This window comes from Dermacentor albipictus, chromosome 1 (genome assembly GCF_038994185.2).
Source record: "Dermacentor albipictus isolate Rhodes 1998 colony chromosome 1, USDA_Dalb.pri_finalv2, whole genome shotgun sequence".
Taxonomy (NCBI): domain Eukaryota; kingdom Metazoa; phylum Arthropoda; class Arachnida; order Ixodida; family Ixodidae; genus Dermacentor; species Dermacentor albipictus.
The window spans coordinates 48803914-48823940 of NC_091821.1; the positions used below are offsets into that span (position 1 = coordinate 48803914).

A 20027-nucleotide genomic window follows, 5' to 3' on the forward strand; every position below is an offset into this window, starting at 1 on the left:
ACTTTCTTTTGCATGACGCATGCCATGATGGCTCTGTATAACTGCATTTTGTACCCGCGCGAGGCTCGATAAGAATGTCGTGCACTGTACTGGTGGACTGAAGTAGAGTTACTAACATTACCCTGGTGTCTTTATTATCGCAAAACTCCACGAAAAAAAGAAAGCGCTTCCGGAGCTGGCAACTTCAGCTATGTTTCGACGCGGATCAGCTTGTTCTGCGCTGGAATATACTGATTTGCGAAATCTGACCGGCTGCTCCAGATTAACTAGTTGATTTAACTACTAGCTAGATGAGAGCCCGTGTAATGTAGGGTAGGCTCATATGCATGTTAAAGGGACAGATTTGCACTGCCACGTCATTGGTGCCTGGCTAAGTCATCATAATAGCTAGAGATTTGCCATGTCCAGTCCTGCGGCACGATTTAGTTGTTTTTCCTTTGTTTGTTATTTTGCGCGTTCATTGCAAAAACGTTTGTTTTTCTGACGTTGACGTACACTGTTGCTTGTAAAAAGACCCGTAATGTAACGACTAGATGACTACGACAAAGAAATGACTAGGAAAAATATTACGGGAAAGGAAATCTGGTATCACAGCAAGCCCTGGATTTTCCCTTTTTCAAGACACTGAACATGTGTCCGTTATGATTTAGAAATGTGCGCTCCATTTTCTCTCCTACAGTTCGTGTAGGGAGCCGAGATGTGCTCGAGTAGTTGACCATAGCTCTGAGGCCTTTTTATAGTGTTTAATTACTATTCATATTTGCTCGCAAACTCTCTTCTGAGGCGGGCAATCCAAACTGACAAATGACATTTCTTGTCTGCTACACTGGAATAAGATAATACTTAAAACGTTGAGGACAATCTCTGTATTCCAATAAATAAGCAGGTTGACTCTTGAAAAGCCGCAACACTGGTTTATTGAGTCGAGAGCGCAGGAGATAACAGCATCCCATGGGATCAGTAATTTTATATAGAACTAAAGTGAATTGAACACCGCAGAGCTCGCATTTAAAGATTAAGTGCGCTGTTAACTGACCGAACTTACTTAGTCTGGCCATCATTGTATCTCTTGCGTCTGCGACAATTCAAGAGATGCCAACCCGTAAGATCTATTTTCATTCGCTCATGCTACCATAATAAAACAAGAAAAGAGAAAGGGAGAGAGAAAAAAAAACCATAGTTTTCTAGAAGCCCTGCTGTTGTTTCTATTGGCTTGAGAAACCGGCTCGCTCCTAATTTTTTGTTAGCTTTTCCAATAACTTAGAAACTAGCTATTCTGTAGTCAACGATGGAAGTATGTGGTCCTAAACCATCCTGTGATTTCCAAAGCACCGGAAAATGTTGAACTCAATTGAACCTTGGGGGGCGGGGGGGGGGGAGGGCGTTGTTCTGTAAGTGTCAGGTTTAGTGGACATGTCCATTTCGTTTGCTGCTGAATTGGTGATTGGCTGGGGGCGCCTGGCTCCTTCTGATGCGAACCCCAGCCCAACCAATCAGAACTTCAACAGCAAACAGCAGACAAAATGGGCATGTCCACTAGGTGGACACTTACGGAATGACCCCCCCCCCCCCCCCCCCCCCCCGTGATGCGACACGGAAAACGTTTACGGGTTGGCAAGACACATTCAAGATAAGAATATGCGGATCGACAAGTACGACGCATCTGCTACAGAAACAGCGTACAACAGAATTTCGTGTTGCAGTTGCCCGGTCGTGTATGTCTGTTCGTGTACTCAAGTGGGTTGGCCGGTGCTTACATACAATGGATTTCTTTAAAGCAAGCTAAATTTTACAACAAGTGAGATTCATTCCTTTTGCCTATTCTCGTAGCAGCGCTAGAGAAGGCAGCGCTCTTCATAGGGAATTGAAAGATGAAAGTGAGCAAAAGGAAACAACGTCATGAAAGGTAACAAACATTCTATCTTTTCTTCTTCTTAGGTGTCTTGTTAACGAAAAAGAATTTTGCTGAACGGGCCCTAGTCAGAGGCGCGTCCATCCTATATACGTGTTCACTTCTCGATACCTGAGTGTGCCCTTCGCCAGGTATTCATCACGCAAACTGCTTCTGCGACACGCACAAATACTTTACAACGAGGCCGTGCCAGAGTCGCATACAGTGGCCCTGGCTGCGGACAGTTAAGCTCTGATTGAAATTGCTACCTCGAGAGTTTTCAGAGTAAGATTGACCGCACCCTGCCCACGTCGTGAGCATGACACTGGCAGCATCAGCAGCAGGGGACAGTGCTCAGGGCCGCCCGCATGCTCCTTGGTACACTGTCGCCTTGAGCGCAGGACCTCGCGACTGCGCCGCCAGCCGCGGAACAACGAAACCGGGGGAGAGCGTCAACCGCGCCGATAGCGCGCGCTTGGGTTAACCCCGCTGCACGGTCCTGCGGGGCTCAGAAGTTCGCCGACGAAGGTGTGCTGTCCATGTCCTCAAGCCACGAGGCTGGGCTGGGCGGGAACTCGCCGTAGGTGTCGTCTCCGCGACCCGGGAACTGGTCGCTGGGAAGGCCGAAGTGGGGCCCCAGCTGACCCCCGGGACTGGCCGGGAAGTAGGACGAGGCGCCGCTGTGGCCCGACTGCTGGCCCGGGGAGCCCTCAGGGTCGCTGCCGGTCAGCCCGAACGGCTCAGAGTCCTCTGGTGCGGCAACCAGCATGGTGGAAGGAAACAGAGCGCGAGCGCCAGGGACGCCATGAGCCAAGGAGCCCGGGCGGTGAACGAACGCAACGCGCGTATGTACAGCTCAGAGTTGGCAATAAAAAACACGTGGGTGCGATTTCGTTAACAGTTCGCAGTGAGTTACGCGCTGATAACTTTTCACCATCATTACTGTGTTGGCACTGCTAAGCCGCAAAGCGCTGTTTCAAGGCTAGGCAGCCGCGAAGTTCGTACTTGATTTTGGACTTCATTTCCTCGACTAATAGTCAACGTTTTCCCACCGGGGAAAATGTTGGCTATGATCATGCTTTAGGAACAAGATTCTGAAAGCACACCGGTATAAGTTGATTAAGTGTGGTCCTTTAGCGTAGCGCTGTTTCAAGGCTAGGCAGCCGCGAAGTTCGTACTTGATTTTGGACTTCATTTCCTCGACTAATAGTCAACGTTTTCCCACCGGGGAAAATGTTGGCTATGATCATGCTTTAGGAACAAGATTCTGAAAGCACACCGGTATAAGTTGATTAAGTGTGGTCCTTTAGCGTGTCTTTAACGTTCCAGCTCGTAGACTAAGCTCATGATGGGATACGACACTTTTCTGCAATATTGAGAACTGATTCATTTTGCATAAGGCTACTTCAAATTTTTTCTTGTTCGATTTTTCTCGAATGAAAGGCGCTCTGTCAGCTGTGCAGGTGGTAGCACCTAACCATTCACCAGCTTCACAGCATTGCCGGGAAGTGGACGTCTCAAACGCCATTTACCGCGAGAAACTCCGCGCGAGCTACTTCAATTTGGGGTCATTCCACGCCAAATCAACCAACGTTTTTTCGAAGATATAGTCGAAAAAATTTCCATGTGTTTGTTGAAGTTAGAAACTTATTCTCCGCGTTTATATGTACTCTTCTAACTCTTCTAGAACTTTTGCCAATATTTATTGTTCTTGCCCAGCTGTTTATTATAACTATTAGATACGGAAACATACAAACACACAAAGGAAACAGGGAGGGAGCAAGCCGACAACTACCACCAAGGGGGACACAACGCCTGCCTACTCTTTCGAGAGCTGAGCTGGAAAGCACCAATCAAAATTTTTTTTCAAAGGCATGTTGTGCTATGCAGACATTCAGATGTTGTGTATGGTAAGACAGTGAAGTGGTGTGACTCCCAAGATAGCTAATTTTTCAAATATTTGAATACTTCGAGTGCTTTCGGCACCGGCAAAAGCGAATAAAATTGCAATGTTTGAATTTTTTCCTCGGACCGCAGGAAAATTCAGAAGCGCACATTACATATAGAATGGTAGCACGTTTTACATAGCATAACCGAAAGATATTTGAATGTTTGAAGGTTTGGTATATCTCCTGAGAAATAGCTGTAACATTCAGTTTTCTTCTTGGCAAAAAGTTTCGATTTCAAGGTCAAAAGGTTACTTTGGTGGTCAACCGAGAAATATAGGTGATACATCATTAGATGTCTGCTATGAATATGATAAATTACAAGAATTTATTGTTTCATAAACTCGAAAAATTATTTTTACAATTTTACTTTACAGTTTCTTTAAGGCGATCGGCTAAACCTTCAAAACTTCACATGTTTTGGCTATATACTATGTCAACCGAGCCACCATTCTATCATTAATTTGCGCCTTCTGGATTTTCCTGCGTTATGAAAAAAAAATTCAGGCTTTGAAATTTTACTTGCTTTTGCCGGTGCCAAACGCATTTAAAGTATTCAAATATTTGAAAAATTTGCTATTTTGGCAAGCTACGCAACTTCACTGTTTTGCCATACACACCATTTGAACAAGTCGATCGTACAATGTGCCTTTGAAAAAAAAATGTCGATTGATGCCTTCTAGCTCAGCTGGGCAGGACAAATAAATTGTCGCCAAAATGCAAGAACATTTTCGAAAAAAAGAATAATAACTGTGGAGAACGAGTTCCGAATTAAAAAAAAAGATATGTTGAAGATTTCTCACCTGGATTTGTGATGTTGAAAAAAAAAAAGACGCTCGTTTATTTGGCGTGGAATGACCTTCTAAAAGGCAAGTTAGTACGACATTATGAAGGCTAAACAGCCCGAGAACATGAAGACTAGACATTCACGCACACACTACTTACATACAATACACACGCTGGCAGTATTACCAGCAGATACTGCCAGTAGTACTGCCAGCTGTGCTCTCACCACTATTCCTCTCTGTGTCTTAATGAAGTGACCGCGTCTTCTCGCGCTGCTCAGATTTGAGAATCAATCAATCAATCAATCAATCAATCAATCAATCAATCAATCAATCAATCAATCAATCAATCAATCAATCAATCAATCAATCGATCGATCGATCGATCGATCGATCGATCGATCAATCGGCACTGTGTCAGAAGAGGTATCAGACCAGGCTGTGCATACCTGGGTGGTCTTTGACGTCTCGCTTGATGGTGGCGCCGGACGAGGAGCGGAAGAAGTCTCCCCAGCGGGTCTTGCCGGCGTCCTTCTTGAGGCGCTTCTCCTTCGCGCGCCGGTTCTGGAACCAGACCTGCACGACGCGCATGTCGAGCCCCGTGTCTTGCGACAACTGCTCGCGCACGTGGCGCGCCGGCTTGGGGCTGTTGTTGTAGGCGCTCTTGAGCGTCTCCAGCTGCTTGGCCGTGATGGTGGTGCGCGGCCGCTTGCTGGAGCCCTCGCGCGCCTTGGCCGCCTCGTAGTCGGCCTTGCAGACCAGCTTGTTGTCCTCCATGAGGTAGAACTCGTCGCCCGTGTTCAGCTGCCGCTTGCACAGGATGCAGGCGAAGCAGTGCAAGTGGTACACGTTGTCCTGCGCGCGGCGCACCACTTGCGTCGGCGGGATGCCCAGCTCACAGCCAGCGCACTTGGTGCCGTATCGCCTGCGCGGAGGTGCGCACCATTATCCAGCGTCTGGTACAGGCACCACACGCGGGTTTGCTTTGAACTACAGCGAAGCGTTGGCTGCGTGCTATGCGTGTTTGCAATTATGGTGCTTTAGCTACGCCTTCACTTCACTTACGTCATTAGTAGAACATATGGACAATAATTCTACACGTGAACGAATGTTTGACGAAATTCCGCAAATACCCCTATCGCGCGAAATGATTGCTGCTGAGACATATGGGGAAAGAATGCTGGTTTTACGAGCGAGTTGCTGCCTTCCTTACCAGTTGTGTTCGGAGCAGCTTTTATGGCCAAAGCAGCGCTGTGCATAGCCCGCTAATAAAAGGTGAATTTACCTAGGCCTTCTATACATGCGGCATACTCTTATAACATTCTGAACCGTATTGCACACCTACAATAGATCAATTTGGCACCTTTCTACGGGCATGAAATGGAATAAAAAGGTAATTAATGGGGAACAAATAGAAAACGAGTGACAGGGAAAATTTGGTTGACATTAAAAATTCTGGGGTTTTATGCGCCAATACCCCGATCCTGATTATGAGGCACACCGTAGTAGGGGAGGGGACTCCGGAATAATTGGGGCCATCTGGAGTTATTTAATGCGCATCTAATTCTAAGTAGACGGGTGTTTTCGCATTTCGCCCCCATCGAAATGCGGCCGCCGTGGCCGGGATTCAATCCCGCGACCTCGTGCTTAGCTGCCCAACGTTTTAACACCAGAGAACGATAAGTTTGCTCAAACCCTGCTTTCACTTGCTTTGGCCTTCAATTCTCACAGCGGTCGACAAAAACGATAGCAGGTGCAGGTACCCGTTAGGCAGAGAGTTTCTGACAACGAGGGGTCGACAGAGAACTGTGAAGGGCGACACATGATGCTTCTCCACCTGTTCAAGCGTGCGTGGGTGCACGATTTCCCGCGTAGCCACGCCAAATGTACCCCGCGTCAAGCGCCATGTAACGTGTTAACGCAATTCGGCGTCGGCTCCTCCATTTCACGCCGCGCAACGACAGTGGCGCTGTGTTTCTTTAACTGTATCCCACAGCGTATCCGCTTTACGCGGTACCGACAAGGAACACATTTCTGTCACCTCTTTACAGCTCGGAAAAAGTTTAGCGCGAAAGGGACGTCGGTGCCGGCCAAACAAAAAGAAAAAGAAAAAGTAATTTAAAAAGAAGAAGGCGTCATATTTGGTCGCTGCGGAAACGCAGAGGCGCGCACCTCATGGTACGGACCGAAGTGCCGTCAGGCGCTCGGTTACGCGCGCCTTAGCACTCGTGCGGCATCGGGCATGACGCAGGCGAGCGCAGGTTCTTGCCAGATCGAACGGGCACGCGCAGCTGTCGGATGGGCCTTGGCGACGGCCCGCTGACGCGTGGCGCTGGGACGCGTCAAAGCGGCCCCTGCGCAAGAGCCCGCACGCGCGCGCGCTCACGCAGAGCAGGAAGCCAGACGTGTAAACGCGCCAGCCCCATAAACAGAACAGGGAGGGTGGCGTCCGCGCGCTGCGCCGCCAAGCGATCGGACGGAGGGAAGCCGGGCGGCGGCGCTCCCGCAGCGTTCGCCGACTCGGTGGCGGCCGCCCCCGCGCCCAAACCGCAGCGTCGCTCTGGAGCCAGCGTTTCGACGCGGCAGATGGCGACGCAGGCGCCACGCTCCGTTGGGCGCGTGACCGCCTCGTTCATTGCCTCCCCCTCCCCTCCCCCTTTCGCTCTGTCTTTTCTCCCGCTTTCGTGTCTCTTTTGCTTTTCTGCCTCGTTTCGCGTGAGCCCGTATATGTAGTGTGCGCATCCCAACCCTGGCATGCACGCGACTTTGTTCGGAGGCGGCGCTGTTCGCGCGGTTATTTATAGCGGATGCGCGAGGCATCGCTGATCCGTTCTGCGGATTAGCGCGGCACATCATCGTTCTAATCTCCGCGCAGCCCGGCCTCGACCCACCATCCGCGCCGCCTCAACGTTACCAGGCAGGAAGTGCGAGTGCCAGAAAGCCACGTGACTATAGGCACGCATTAGCACGATTTCATAGGGCGAGGGCACGATGCTTTGAGCACATCGAAACGCTTTGCTCAGCGCTTGCCCAGCAATCTTACCATGCTTCGCGAGGACATCGCATAACTGAAAAGAGTGAAGAAAAGTAAAAGAAAAGAAAAACAAAGCCTACTGGTTGGCCTCCTTGAAGCCCGTTCCACTACAGAAGCAAAAAGAACAAATAAATAATAAAGAATAAGAAAGAAAACGTTATGAGGGTGTGTTGTGATGTATGCGGGCGCTATACATGCCGACAGCAACGTTCACTTTCTTTCGTTAAGTTATATTATTTTCTTCACTTTTCAAAAGCCATAATCTGTGGTTGGTCGCCGAACATTGATATAAGAAAGATAATCACTACAATTCACTTTTGTGAACATTTAAGATGTTATCTGACTCTTTCTAATATACATAACACTGACTAATCACAATTCACACACCCGTGAGCAAAAGTATACGGACCAGGGATCGTGCGATAAAGCCGATTATTTTATCTGTCTGTTAATGCAACTTGAAACTGAGGACTGCAGTCCAAACTTGGCATTGCCAACTTTCCAGTGTACTCGTCAATTTCAGTTTATGCACGTTAATTACGAAAAAATTCAGCTTTTCGGCGACTCTGTGGTCTGTGTAGATCTTATTACCGAACATGCAAGTTACTGGGCATCTTTCGCATCAGGATTTTCATTGCTTCAGCAAGCAAACAAACAAACAAACAAACAAACAAACAAACAAACAAACAAACAAACAAACAAACAAACAAACAAACTAACTAACTAACTAACTAACTAACTAACAAGAGAGAGAGGAAAAAAGAAGAAAAAAAAAACGAAACAAATAAATCAAAGATAATGTTTCGCTTGGCGTATGATTAAGCCTCACAGACTACACAGGACACATGCTAACGCGAAAGGCAGACAGGACGTAAAGAGAAAAGGACAGGACGGGCTGGTCATTGCCTTTTTTGTGGTCTATATTCCTCTCGCGTCACTTTTTACCGTGTATACTGCTACAAACACCATAAGCAAGAATCTTTAATGAATGAGAAGTTCCCTGCGATGCGTCCTTCGTCACGACATCGTCCGATCTAATGACGACTGCAAAATAAGTTGCTCGAATACATCTGCACACAGCCGCCAGTTTCGAGCGAAACTGAAAGAAGTGGAAGGAGAAGTATATCGATTTTTTGTGAAATAAAGAAAGGACAGTCGAAGTGCTGCGAAAGATGTTCACTTTCTTCGCAAATGCCAGTGCAGTTGAAAAGAATAATAAAAACAAACAGGTGAGAAAGCTGTGACGTCTCAAATTCTCCGTCGTACCTAGTGGGTCGTAAACTAACGCTTCTGCAGCGTCTCCGACAAGCAGACGCTCACTTTGGTGCAGAGCTGCGACTCGTAAGACAAAGTAAGACGCAGAGCAAGGAAGAACGCGCTGTGAGACGGCCACGTAGGCTTACGTGAAACGGTGAAATGAAAAGTAAACCAGAAAGAAAAGAAAACGAAACAACGGCGCTGCCTTTTTGACGGAGCGGAAACGAGCTACAGAATAAAAAAGACTCCTGCTGCAGCTCGGTGAGAAGAAAAGAAATAGCCTCTATAAATAATACCCCTCCCCCCTCCCCACCCCCTTCCCTGCCATTTCAGACTATCTGAGCGTAGATTTCTTATTCTGTTTTTGTTCTAACTTATTTACTTCTTGTAGTTCGTGTGCCTTCGTAAGGCTTGCTTCCGTTGCAGCCGTTCCAGCTGCGAACATGTGACTGCACGGTTGTTTCTCTAACATTTGTAGAGCCTAGACGTGAGACAAAGATAAACAATTGCAAAACGTAGACAAAAGGATACCGTTAAAGAAACGAAGATGAAAGGAATACAGAAAGGGCGACACCGAGAAAAACGGAAGAGTAATCATTTTAATGCATGCTGGATCCTGGGGATTCAGCAGCAGGGGAAGGAGGAGCGCGACGCAGATACCCCACCCCTCCCTTCGAGTATTCGAACTGCGCTCGTCCTATTGGGAAAGAAGGAGGAGAATGAGGCAGAGGGGAAAAAAAAAGAAAGAAAAGGCGACAAGCGTTATCACCTTGCGTGCTCCATCGTAGCGTGACATGGAATGGAAAAAGAAACAATAGGTGTGATCGAGAAGAGCAGTGTGAACTAAAACAATGTGTATACAGTGCAGTTGTTCTCGAGTTCTTTCTTTTTATTGCGTATGTTCGTCTGTCGCTCTCGCGGCGACAATGGAGGAGTCACTGTTCAAATTTTGCCGAGTTAGAGCCTCTTGCGATGGCTTTCAATGTCGAAAAATGAAAAGCTAACCGTACGGAACACCATGTCCATCACGTGCTTTTATAAATATACATTTATGCAATCTGTAGACTTTGTGCAACATCTTACAGTCTGACTTATCTTTGTATATATCTTTTTCTGTTTGATTACACATAACTTACTAAAAGTGTGAGGCCTTCGCTTTCTGAATTATTTATGTAGCCAACATAGACTTTAGGCCTTGTAAAGATTTACTGTCTATGGAATGTCTGTGAACAGTCCGTGGGCTATACAATCTGTAGATAACGCCAGGAGGCGGTACCTCACGTACTGCAGCGTATACGTACACGAAGGCTCTCTACGCTTTTTAGGGCCAGTAGTTATCAAGTACTATCGTTCACCAAAACGAAATCGTAATCGGATGGAAGATAAGATCGGCACAACGTTTTTGTCTGCGCTCGGTGGCTACGTAAGTATCCATTGAACTGCAAGCTTTCCGTAACCATCCTCTTGCACCGTCTTTTGAGAAAAAAAAAATAAAACGGTGCGCAGGGCCGGTTTCGAGCAAGATCAGCGGCAGTGAAGACGCCGTTTCAGTAATCTCTCTAAAGAACGTGCACTGCCATGCAGAGTACTTTTCTTCCTCTTTCGTTTCATCAAGGAATAAGCTTAACATGGCTACATCGAAGGGCCCTTTCTTTACGCTACACGCTGACAGACTAAACGGCATACTAAACCCACGATAAAAAAGCGGCTAGACGTACTTGAAGAAGTCGTCCTTGCAGTAGACGTGCCCGTTGCGAGCGAAGCACTTGTTGGCCAGCTGCGCCTGGCAGTCGGCGCACTTGAGGCAGCGCGCATGCCACGACCGCTCCAGCACCTTGAGGATGAACCGGTCCAGGATGGGTTTCTCGCAGCCGGCGCACTTAGGGATGCTCGCTGCACACATACACGGAGAGCGGAAATGCCGAGTTGACAAAACCGCTGCACTGTGCGGTATAGTCACTGCAAAAGAGTTAAGCTACTCTTCGACGCACCCTATGAGAGGACTCTCGCTTACCGGGGTACTCGAAACCGTGCAAGTGCTGTTCCTCACACATCTTGTTTTGACCCCCACAAGGTGGCAGACATCGCCCCACATGGGGAAATAGAGTAGGAGGGCACACGTTGGTGCCACTATCCTGGCCCACCATCTCTTCCTTGTTACATCCACGCTGTTTGCAAATCTAACTTCGGCTCAGCGGTGTACAGAGCGGCAAGTCGGCGACCGTGTGTAGGGTGACCTAATAGTGAGGAAAGGTCTACTTTCAGTATTTTGCATATCCCCCAGTGTACAAGCGGCGCAGAAAACAGGGCAGGCTCTGCCTTGCTTTATCCTGTCTTTCGTGTGGCATGTAGGATGTAAAACCGAAACCTAGTATTGACCAACTTGGGACAATTGTCGCGGATTTCCGCGGAGCTGTCGCGGAAGTCAGTAAACGTAAAAGTGCGGATATGCCATTAAAGTACTTGTCTTGTGCTGTCTATGACATGAAAACGAAGCAAATAGATGTACGGATATACGTCTGCGTGTAAAATTTGTGCTCGAACGCCAGATACAGTACAGCTTCCGCGAATACGGAATCCGCAGTGACGGCTTCTCAGTGCCATGTGCGCTATGGCAATTGTTCTACATTCCCATTAACGAAACATAATTAGATGGGCACCCTATGGTAGAGAGCTTCCCTAGCTCGAATGCTAGGAGCAGTGTGAAGTCTTGTGCGTGAAGCAAAGGAGCTTCACAGCTACATCTTACGTCGTGTGAATAAGGACGCTTCGCGCATAGTTCAAGAACTACCAGCATTGTCGATAGCCCAAAGACTTCTGAGAAAACTAGAGACCAAACAAAGCTATATTTTTTTAGATAGTGTAAGTTTGCTTGCTGTAATTAGCGCTGTTGGTTTGTGTAGGGAGTTGAATCCTGATTTAAACAGTTCTACGACACATAAGTACACATGAAACTCCAGGGACAACTTTGGTGGCTACAGTTTTATCCAACAATACCAAAGGCTCGCCAGCCGCAGTTATGGACGAAACAAACAAAATGGTTGATTGGGGATTTCATCGCACTTCATCCAATACAAGACATTCGAGTTTAACGTAGAGCTTTCCCGCAGAACAACCATGCTAGCGGCAAAGTGCTATTACCGCGAGTGTGTGGCAATGTGGTCAGGCACTGTCAGGCCGGTGCGCCGCATACAGTGACATTCGGTGACTATTTTCGAGTACGACTGTTTATATATGCTTCTTTATACCGTGCGATGAGCGTGTGCCTGGTAATTGGTAATCACACACCCAGTAGGGAATGAGGCTGTGGTTCATTAGTAAAACAAATCACACCACCCAACCGCGATCAAGGCTGTCAGAAAAAAAAGAAAAAAGAATGTGGGTTTGGGTATACGTGCTTCGGATGGGCATGCCAACTCGCCACGCTCGACAAACCAGGCGAGAAACGGTTTCATCTTGCGTAAGCGCCTATTTAACGCAGTACGGGGAGCAGCTCGTTAGGGAAAGCGGGTTGGGGTAACTAGTCACCGACGTGCTGAGCAGAACGAAAAGCATTTGCGAAACACAGCGATGAAGAATCGTAATATATGCTGCACTTGACAAACAGGGGGCAATAACTGACCAGGACACTGATATGCATGAGGCGCGTTCCCCGCGAATACGTTACCACTTCCCCTTATTATAATTATTTTACTGAACTTGTACCTAGCGATGCAGCATTTACAAACTTTAATGCGATATTTAAGTGCATGCCTGCTCTGCCCTTTTCGTTCAGCTTTTTGGAGACGCACCTGTTGGTCTGTTGGCATAAGGAGTCTTCGAAGTGGCATCTGCACAGCCAAATAGCGTTCTCTGGCGATTCTAAGAAACGGAGACCGTGCCTAAGCACGCTACACAGCTTAGCTTCCACCTATACGTGGATGAAGTTGCACAAACCGTATTCGCTAAACTAAATTCGCAAACTTCAAACCACGTGAAATGTCTCAGAAAGTTTGCAATAACACGTTAAAAACTGCGGCACATTCACTGCTGTTGAGCGCATCTTAACAATTACAAGCTCGCTCGTTAAGTCGGAAAAGCTGCGTACGCCACGAGCAATTCTCTTCTGTCCCGTGATGTTTATCACACACTCACAGAAACATACACACGACAGGAGACACCCAGGAATTAGGAAGTACTAGCGATCGGCACGCACGCAGAGTGAAACGCTACGAACAGAGATGACTGCATAATAACAAGAACTGCCTGGCTTGGCGCGATTCGGAAACAGTAACGAGAGCAAACAGCAGGGCGGAATGTCACTTTCTCGCGAGTGCCCTCTCCGCAGAGAGCGAGAGACAGGCGGCAAACCAAGGAAGGCGGGTGCCAGCCAGGGCGTAACGAGACGAGTTGTCACTGCGAGACGGGTCTCGACCCCTTGACGGGATCCGCAAGGGGGCACACCCGCGACGACGGCCCATCTCGGCTAGACGACGAGACCGCAAGCGTAATCGGCGGGGCCTGATCCGGTTAGCGCGCGCGGCCCCGACGTCGTCGTCGCGGCATCAACGACTCGGCACTGGACGACAGCAACATAATCTTCTCTCAGCGGTTCGTTCCGCCGCGCGCGCCGCGGGGACGAAGCCGCAGTGACGTGCCGAGTTGCCGGCCACCTTGTTAGCCCCGGGCCCAACGACGGGAGGGCACCGCTCCGGGCAGCTCCTCTCCCCGCCGCTCCTTAATTAGATCAAGTCTGCCGCTCTGTGAGCATTGCCCAAAGGCCAAACACGGCGCTCAGCGGAGCCAGCGCTGCCGGCGCACAAAGAGTTATTCAACGCTCAGTCCGAAAAGAACAACGAGGGGCGTTTGTCTAGCGGTAGCGCTTCCTTCCAAAGGAGAATGTTGTCCGTCCTTGTATTCAACGGTGATGGAAATACCGACCCCGCCCCCCCCCCCCCCCTTCTTCATTTCGCTCTTATTTTTGTGCGTCAAAGAAAACAAGGTCAACATCGGCGTTTGCCCAACACATAAGCGTGGTTTTTTTGCTTCTCCTCTCTCTATTTTTCTCGCGTTTCCCCCGTCGTCTCGGTTCGGCGGAGAAATAGAATTCGTGGCCCTTCGGGCTCCACCGCCTGTCAACGAGCGGTGTCTTCTTGTTCGGGCGTCAGACTAACTGCAAATGTCAATATGCTCAACACTCGAGTCCTGACGGCGATGATCGAGAGACCGCGTCATTGCAATTCTCTCTCTCTTATTATTATTATTATAGTTTTTTGCTTCTTGTCTCAAAGCGAGAGAGCGCAACTGGTAACGGTGAATTTGACGATGGAAGTGTTTAAGCCGAAAAAAAAAAAGACAATGTAAAGTATAGAGAAAGGAAGGAGAGTGGATGGAAGCCTGGAATGCCGGGGGGGAGGGGGAGGAGGGGCGATGTATAAAAGAGAGCGCGAGTGCTGGTGGCAATGCATTAGGAGAGGGCCGTGAATGATCGTTCCGATTGAGGGGACACTTTTCGATGGTAAAGCGGGTGGAGATAAAACCCGGGAGGACCACCAGCAAAGGGCAACCCGCGCTTAGAAGGCGGTAATCACAAATTACGGGGAGAAAAGGGGGGGATGTGGCGAAGGGGAAGGGGGTGAAGGCAGTTAGCGTAATTGAATAAGCAAACAAGCCTAAACTGAATTACGTCCCTCGGTGCAGGCCGCTCATTTGCAGGCATCCGCGCCGGTTTTTACATCACTGCGGGACCGAACACCCTCCGGTGTAACGCGGACGGCTGGCCGTGTGGATCGACGGCTGAAAGAGAACATGCATGGGGCGGGAATAAAGGGAGGCAAAACAGAAAGAAAGCGGGGAGGCATCGGGGAGCAAGTGCGCGCAAAGTGCACGAGCGGATCGTAGATGCGTGACGCTTCGCCTCGAAAGTCCGCTGCTCCGTACATTTCCCGCGGAGCACGAAGAGAAAGAAAGAAGGGGAAAAAAAAAGAAGGATGACGTTGGCGCTACAAGTATTAAACCGCGCAAGTCGACAGTTATAGTGGGTCTTCGTAGTCTACAACCAATGCAGTAAAGTATCCCCTTAAAACGTGTATTTATTTTTTTCTTTCTCGATTATTTCAATCTTATTTTCTTTTTTTTTCAGTCCTCGTGGTCTACACCGATGGCATGCATGCCCAGTATTAACATTTGGCATTGCTTACGTTCAAATGCTTATTGTTATTACTTGTTGTTTATTAACTTCTGAGAAACAGTAAGGTAGGGCTACATCAGAGCCGGCTATTCTAAAATTTGTATCGTTATCTTATTGATGATTGCACTTTATCACCGAACACTTCCATCGCTTCAGTTTAAATGCTCATTCTATTCATTATCCCATTATTATTATTCTTACTTTCCCATTATTTTTAGACGAAATTTTCACAACGGCTTGCAGATTCTTACATCGTCCTCTCCTGTCACATACGTTCATAGTTATCTTAGCAGCCATCAAAAATACGCCATCGGTGAAAATGCCAAGTTTTCGACACAAGCTCGCTGTGGTACTCTCCCTCCAGAGGCAAATCCAGGACAGCCTCAGGAAAATGGGGGGGAGGGGGGGGGCACACCAAAAATTTCGACAACTAGCGAGGAGGATGGGTCAGCTGCAAGCTAAATACTATCGATGGTGAGTGCCGGCATATCATGTCCTAGAGGTGGGGGGGGGATGGGGGCGGAACAGTTTGTTGGGGGTTGCCCGGGCCCCCACTGACCCTCCCTTATCCCTCCTCTGGGTAAACCAGATGCGTACGGAAGGGCCCATACACCGACCTCACGATGAATTTCACAACGCGACTGTTTCCACAAGGGATCCATGCAGGTAGCTCGTCTTAGCAGACCGAAGGGCCACTACTGTGCCAAGTAGATTTTCTTCCCTTTTCATTCTCTTTTTTTTTTCTGAACAGCGACATGCTGACTTAAGCGCGGAGATGAAGGAGCAGGGAGGTGAGGATATAACGTGCACACAACAGGTTTCGGCACAGGCACAAAATCGAAACATTCTATTGAGCTGTGTTGGTGAATTGCAAAGAATTATTTAGCAGTCTGACAGATTTAGTGTTTCACTTTGGTGTAGAAACGGAGCGAGCCCACCCAGTATCTTTACTCGGCACACAGTATACGAAAGCAGCTCTCCGACTGAATAGCGCATTCGCTATACGTCCGCCAGACTGCGTAAAAGAGAACACGATGTCCCACTCGCTCTTACTGTTGAGCCGTGGAAACCCCGCGCGAAACAGAACGTGTAGCTTAGCTGGGTGTTCGGTGACGCTGCGCAGGTAATAAATTTCAGTACCATCGTGAACGACGCATTGTATAAAGCACCAATGAAATAATATTATGGCTGTTGGGATGTAAAAAAAGGTATTGATTAGTCACGTGTGAGAGTTAGTAATTGAATGGGATTTATAAGTGCTAGCACGAGTGACCGCAAACGTGCACTTGAAAATTTCGCACGAAAGACGTACACAGAGTCAGGAAGACATAGCCATAATTTATTCGTGCGCGTTCGCTGTTTAGCCGCTTCAATGTCAGTCACAGTTCGGAGAACATATACAGCGGCTGACACAGAAGCAACTTAGGAGGACGCGAGAACACCTTATGTGTGTACTGGTGAGAGCCCTAAAGAGTTGAAGCGTAGTAAGTTCCCGAACTAATTACCAAAGCTGCAATAAACGTTTTTTCGTAGAGGGCGAACGCCGCTGCAGCCGGCCTTTTTGAAGTTGATAACAGCCTTCATGTTAACTTTTGCAAGTTTAAGGGAACTCTGAAGACTCCGGCGTCGGCTAATCAAGGCTGGCATTTGGAAATTTTTGTTAGCCTTTACGGGATCGCTCTCGACGTGACTCTTCTTTTTGCATGATTACTGAGAATTCGCATTAGGTCCCTTAAACTATTTATTTATTTATTTATTTATTTATTTATTTATTTATTTATTTACCCTCAGTATACATTCAATCTCATGAGACTCGTAGAGGCCAAACGGCGTTTAAAGAAATAAGCAGCAAACCGAAATAAGACTGGACAGTGTTACAGCATCATACAACTTTACTTGAAAGCAACGTAAGCTAACAATGCTGGGCAGTGAAAGTAGGAATGCGAAACTGTTGAATGCATGCAGGGCCGCAAATTTGAAGTGCAAGAGAAGAAACAAACGAACCAAGTTGGTAAAACGGGAGAAAAACGATGCGCTGAAAACGCAGTGAAGTTAAACTTGGACTCCCACTGGTTCTTGGAAATGATCATAAATATAAATGCACGAACATATTTGTGCTACACCACCGCCTGAAGTCGAACCGGTGACCTCGTACTCGGTAGCAAAACACTATAGCAATTGAACCTCTGCGGCCGGCATTGACGTGTATATACAAGCAAGTATCGGCTCACTATCAGTAAACTTTTTTTTAGCATTCAAACGCGTTAGTAAGTTATCCTTCTGCAAAATAAAAAAGGAAGTTCATCTTACGGTAGCAATTGATCCACTTTGATGAAATTTTGGGGTTTCACGGGCCAGAAGCCACGATATGATTGTTAGGCACGCCGAACTGATGGACTCCGCATTATTTTCGGCCTCCTGGTGTTCTTTAACGTGCACCTGAATCTATAAGAACACGAGCGGTTTTTCATATCGCCCCCCACCGAAATTCGGTCGCCGCTGTCGGGATCGGGTCCGTGACCCCGAGCTCGGCAGCGTAACGCCATAGACAATGGGCTACCGCTTGGGGTTCGTAGTATGAACGAGCTCGGTAAGAAAGAAAAGCACGGAACATCGAAAGATGAGTGATGACGCCACCTTGAAGTTCCCGCACCAATCTCTCAGCGATGCCATGGAAAAATTTTTACTGCGTGAAAAAAATTACTGCATGGAAAAAAAATTTTACGGTGCGGGCACGACAGTGCCCGCACCGCGGTTTTAGCAGAATGTTTAAGAAAATATTTGTTAGGAATTGGTATTTGTAACTGTTAGTAATACACATTTTCTCTCCTGGTGTACAAAAATAGAGTTTCAAGGATATTTTAGTAGTCTAAGGGGTAAATAAAGTGCACGTCCTTTAGTATCCATTTAAGCTGGGTATTCGGTAAAGCCGCGCAACGGTGGCTCTGTGGCGATGGTGTTGCGCTGCTGAGCGAGAGGCCGCGGTTACAATACCCGGTCGCGTCGACCACATTACGATGCGGGGGGGGGGGGGGAGGGGGGGCAATGCAAGAACGCGTGTGCACCGTGCATCTTAGTGCACGTTACAGAACCCGGGGTGCTAAAAATTAATCCGGAGAACTCCATTTTGGAGACCCTCATAGCGGACTGGTCAGTTTTGGGACGTTGAAAACCTCAATGTAATTAAGTTAATGCTTGGAAACAATCAGGAGAAAGAGGAGTCCTTTTGTTTATGAAGCAGCAGCCGGCCCTACGGAATGAAAAAAAAAAATACGCTAGAGACGTGCTGAACTAGTGTGCGGATAATTCAGAGTTTGTGCATATGTGCTGCCACGGGTCAATTGTGTGCTCGGGGTCAACCTATAGGAATTGAGCACGAGCTCCTCTCACTAAACCGCACCGGCATGAACGGTGGTTCGCTTCAGCCTTGACGTCACGGAAGTGACGAAGCAAATTTTATGACGCATTATGTAGCAAGTGCTTTTTGAGTAGGACAGCGGTTTACTCCCCACTGTACCCTTCGGTTTTCATTGAATATGTGGAGTGTGAACACCGTGGTCAAAACTATTATGGCAGTTGCCTTCAAGGCCGTGGGGTTCAATACTTTCAGGCATTGGCTGGCAGGTATACGCAGGGAACGTCAAGTCGTGAACGAACTGTTTAGTGTGCAAGGTCGTGCCCTCGAAACAAATATATATATATATATATATATATATATATATATATATATATATATATATATATATATATATATATATATATATATATATACATACATATACACATATACATTCAGCTATGTCAACAACGGTGAGCATGGTAGGCGGTAGTTCGGTCGAATGACGCGGCCTAAAGCAGGGACCTGCAGTAGATTTACAGTAAAGACTCATAGTAGGGACTCAGGGCTGTTTAGGTTAGCCACATGTGAGGGCCTCTAATCGATAAAGCGCCGAGTTTGACTGCCGCATTTGAAGTAATAGCTACAAAATGCAATTTAATATGTTTGGCTTTATAGTATTTGCTCGGGAAAATGCTCTATTATTCGCGTCTATCTTTGGCGAAAATAAAAAGATGTCGGATTTCAGCAAGCAGTCATAAAAAGGAGTCTCAGGTAGTACGGCGGTAGCCACCCGCCCCGCCACCTTGAATTTGCGATCGTTTTCGGGCTGCGCATTGTGTTCACGTGAAAATAATGGCACCACGACTATTTTCTCTCTCGTCTAGTCTCGGTCACAATAAACGAGCGATAAAACCATTTATTTTCTTTAAAAGAAATCTCGTTGTGATTTCCAGCATACTGTAAGGGAGTCACGTCGTGGAAATGAGTCGCCGGAAAAAAAAGGCACATCCAAATGTTAACTCATATTGTCTCCGAACAAGCCATATTAAAATGCTAAGAATGCCTTAACAGTTACCTCTCACGTAGACTGTCGCGTGTACCCGATTGACACGTGGTGATACAAAGCATGCGCAGATGAGCTTTGCGTCTTCTTTTTTTTCGCCTCAGTGCTTCCTTGAGTTGATTGTCGGCGTTCGTGTTGTCCACTTGTCTTCTCTTGTGTCCGTGTCTGCACGCTTCACCCCTTTTTTGCATTATGAATCCTTACCAGCTAGCTGAGCGTTCTGTCTTTCTAAACCATAGTGAAAGAATGTTCTGTAAGATATGGTGTCCTGTTATTTATGGTCTTATTTTCTTACTAGAATGCGAAACCATCATAGCTGTTACCAAAGCTTTCCAGGCGCCCTATAGAAAGGAAACTGACCCAATGTGGCAAGTCTCGCTTGTCATTTGGCCTTGTCTGGCGCATGTGTATACCATATTCGGCTAAATGTCACCAATACAAAATACTTCGCATTTTAAGTCGAAGGCATAAGATCGCCACTGCTTCCGCCGTGATAGAAGCTTGAAAACTCGCCACGTAATAACGATCTTATACCAAAAGCA

General features: G+C 47.4%; 2 protein-coding genes across 3 annotated transcripts in view; one reads left to right on the top strand and one right to left on the bottom strand.

Moving 5' to 3' along the window:
* The window catches only part of LOC135905250 (uncharacterized), a 138010-nt gene that overhangs the window by 75750 nt on the left and 42233 nt on the right, over positions 1 to 20027 (top strand). The gene's annotated exons all lie outside the window — the stretch shown is intronic.
* Positions 936 to 11060, bottom strand: LOC135906683 (LIM/homeobox protein Lhx3-like). The gene is made up of 4 exons (XM_065438241.2): positions 10928 to 11060; positions 10632 to 10806; positions 5072 to 5547; positions 936 to 2641 (listed from the first exon to the last, which is right to left on the bottom strand). Exons 1-4 carry the CDS (start codon positions 11058 to 11060, stop codon positions 2400 to 2402), a joined length of 1026 nt encoding a protein of 341 aa, XP_065294313.1. The 3' UTR covers positions 936 to 2399.

What these genes read in the sequence shown, in the direction of transcription:
- LOC135906683 (XM_065438241.2), bottom strand. Translation starts at nt 11,060, where the DNA reads ATGGTGGGCCAGGATAGTGGCACCAACGTGTGCCCTCCTACTCTATTT. An exon ending in GCACGGTTTCGAGTACCCCG is followed by an intron (nt 10,807 to 10,927) that starts GTAAGCGAGAGT and finishes GTATGTGTGCAG; the next exon opens with CGAGCATCCCTAAGTGCGCC. An exon ending in TGCAAGGACGACTTCTTCAA is followed by an intron (nt 5,548 to 10,631) that starts GTACGTCTAGCC and finishes ACCTCCGCGCAG; the next exon opens with GCGATACGGCACCAAGTGCG.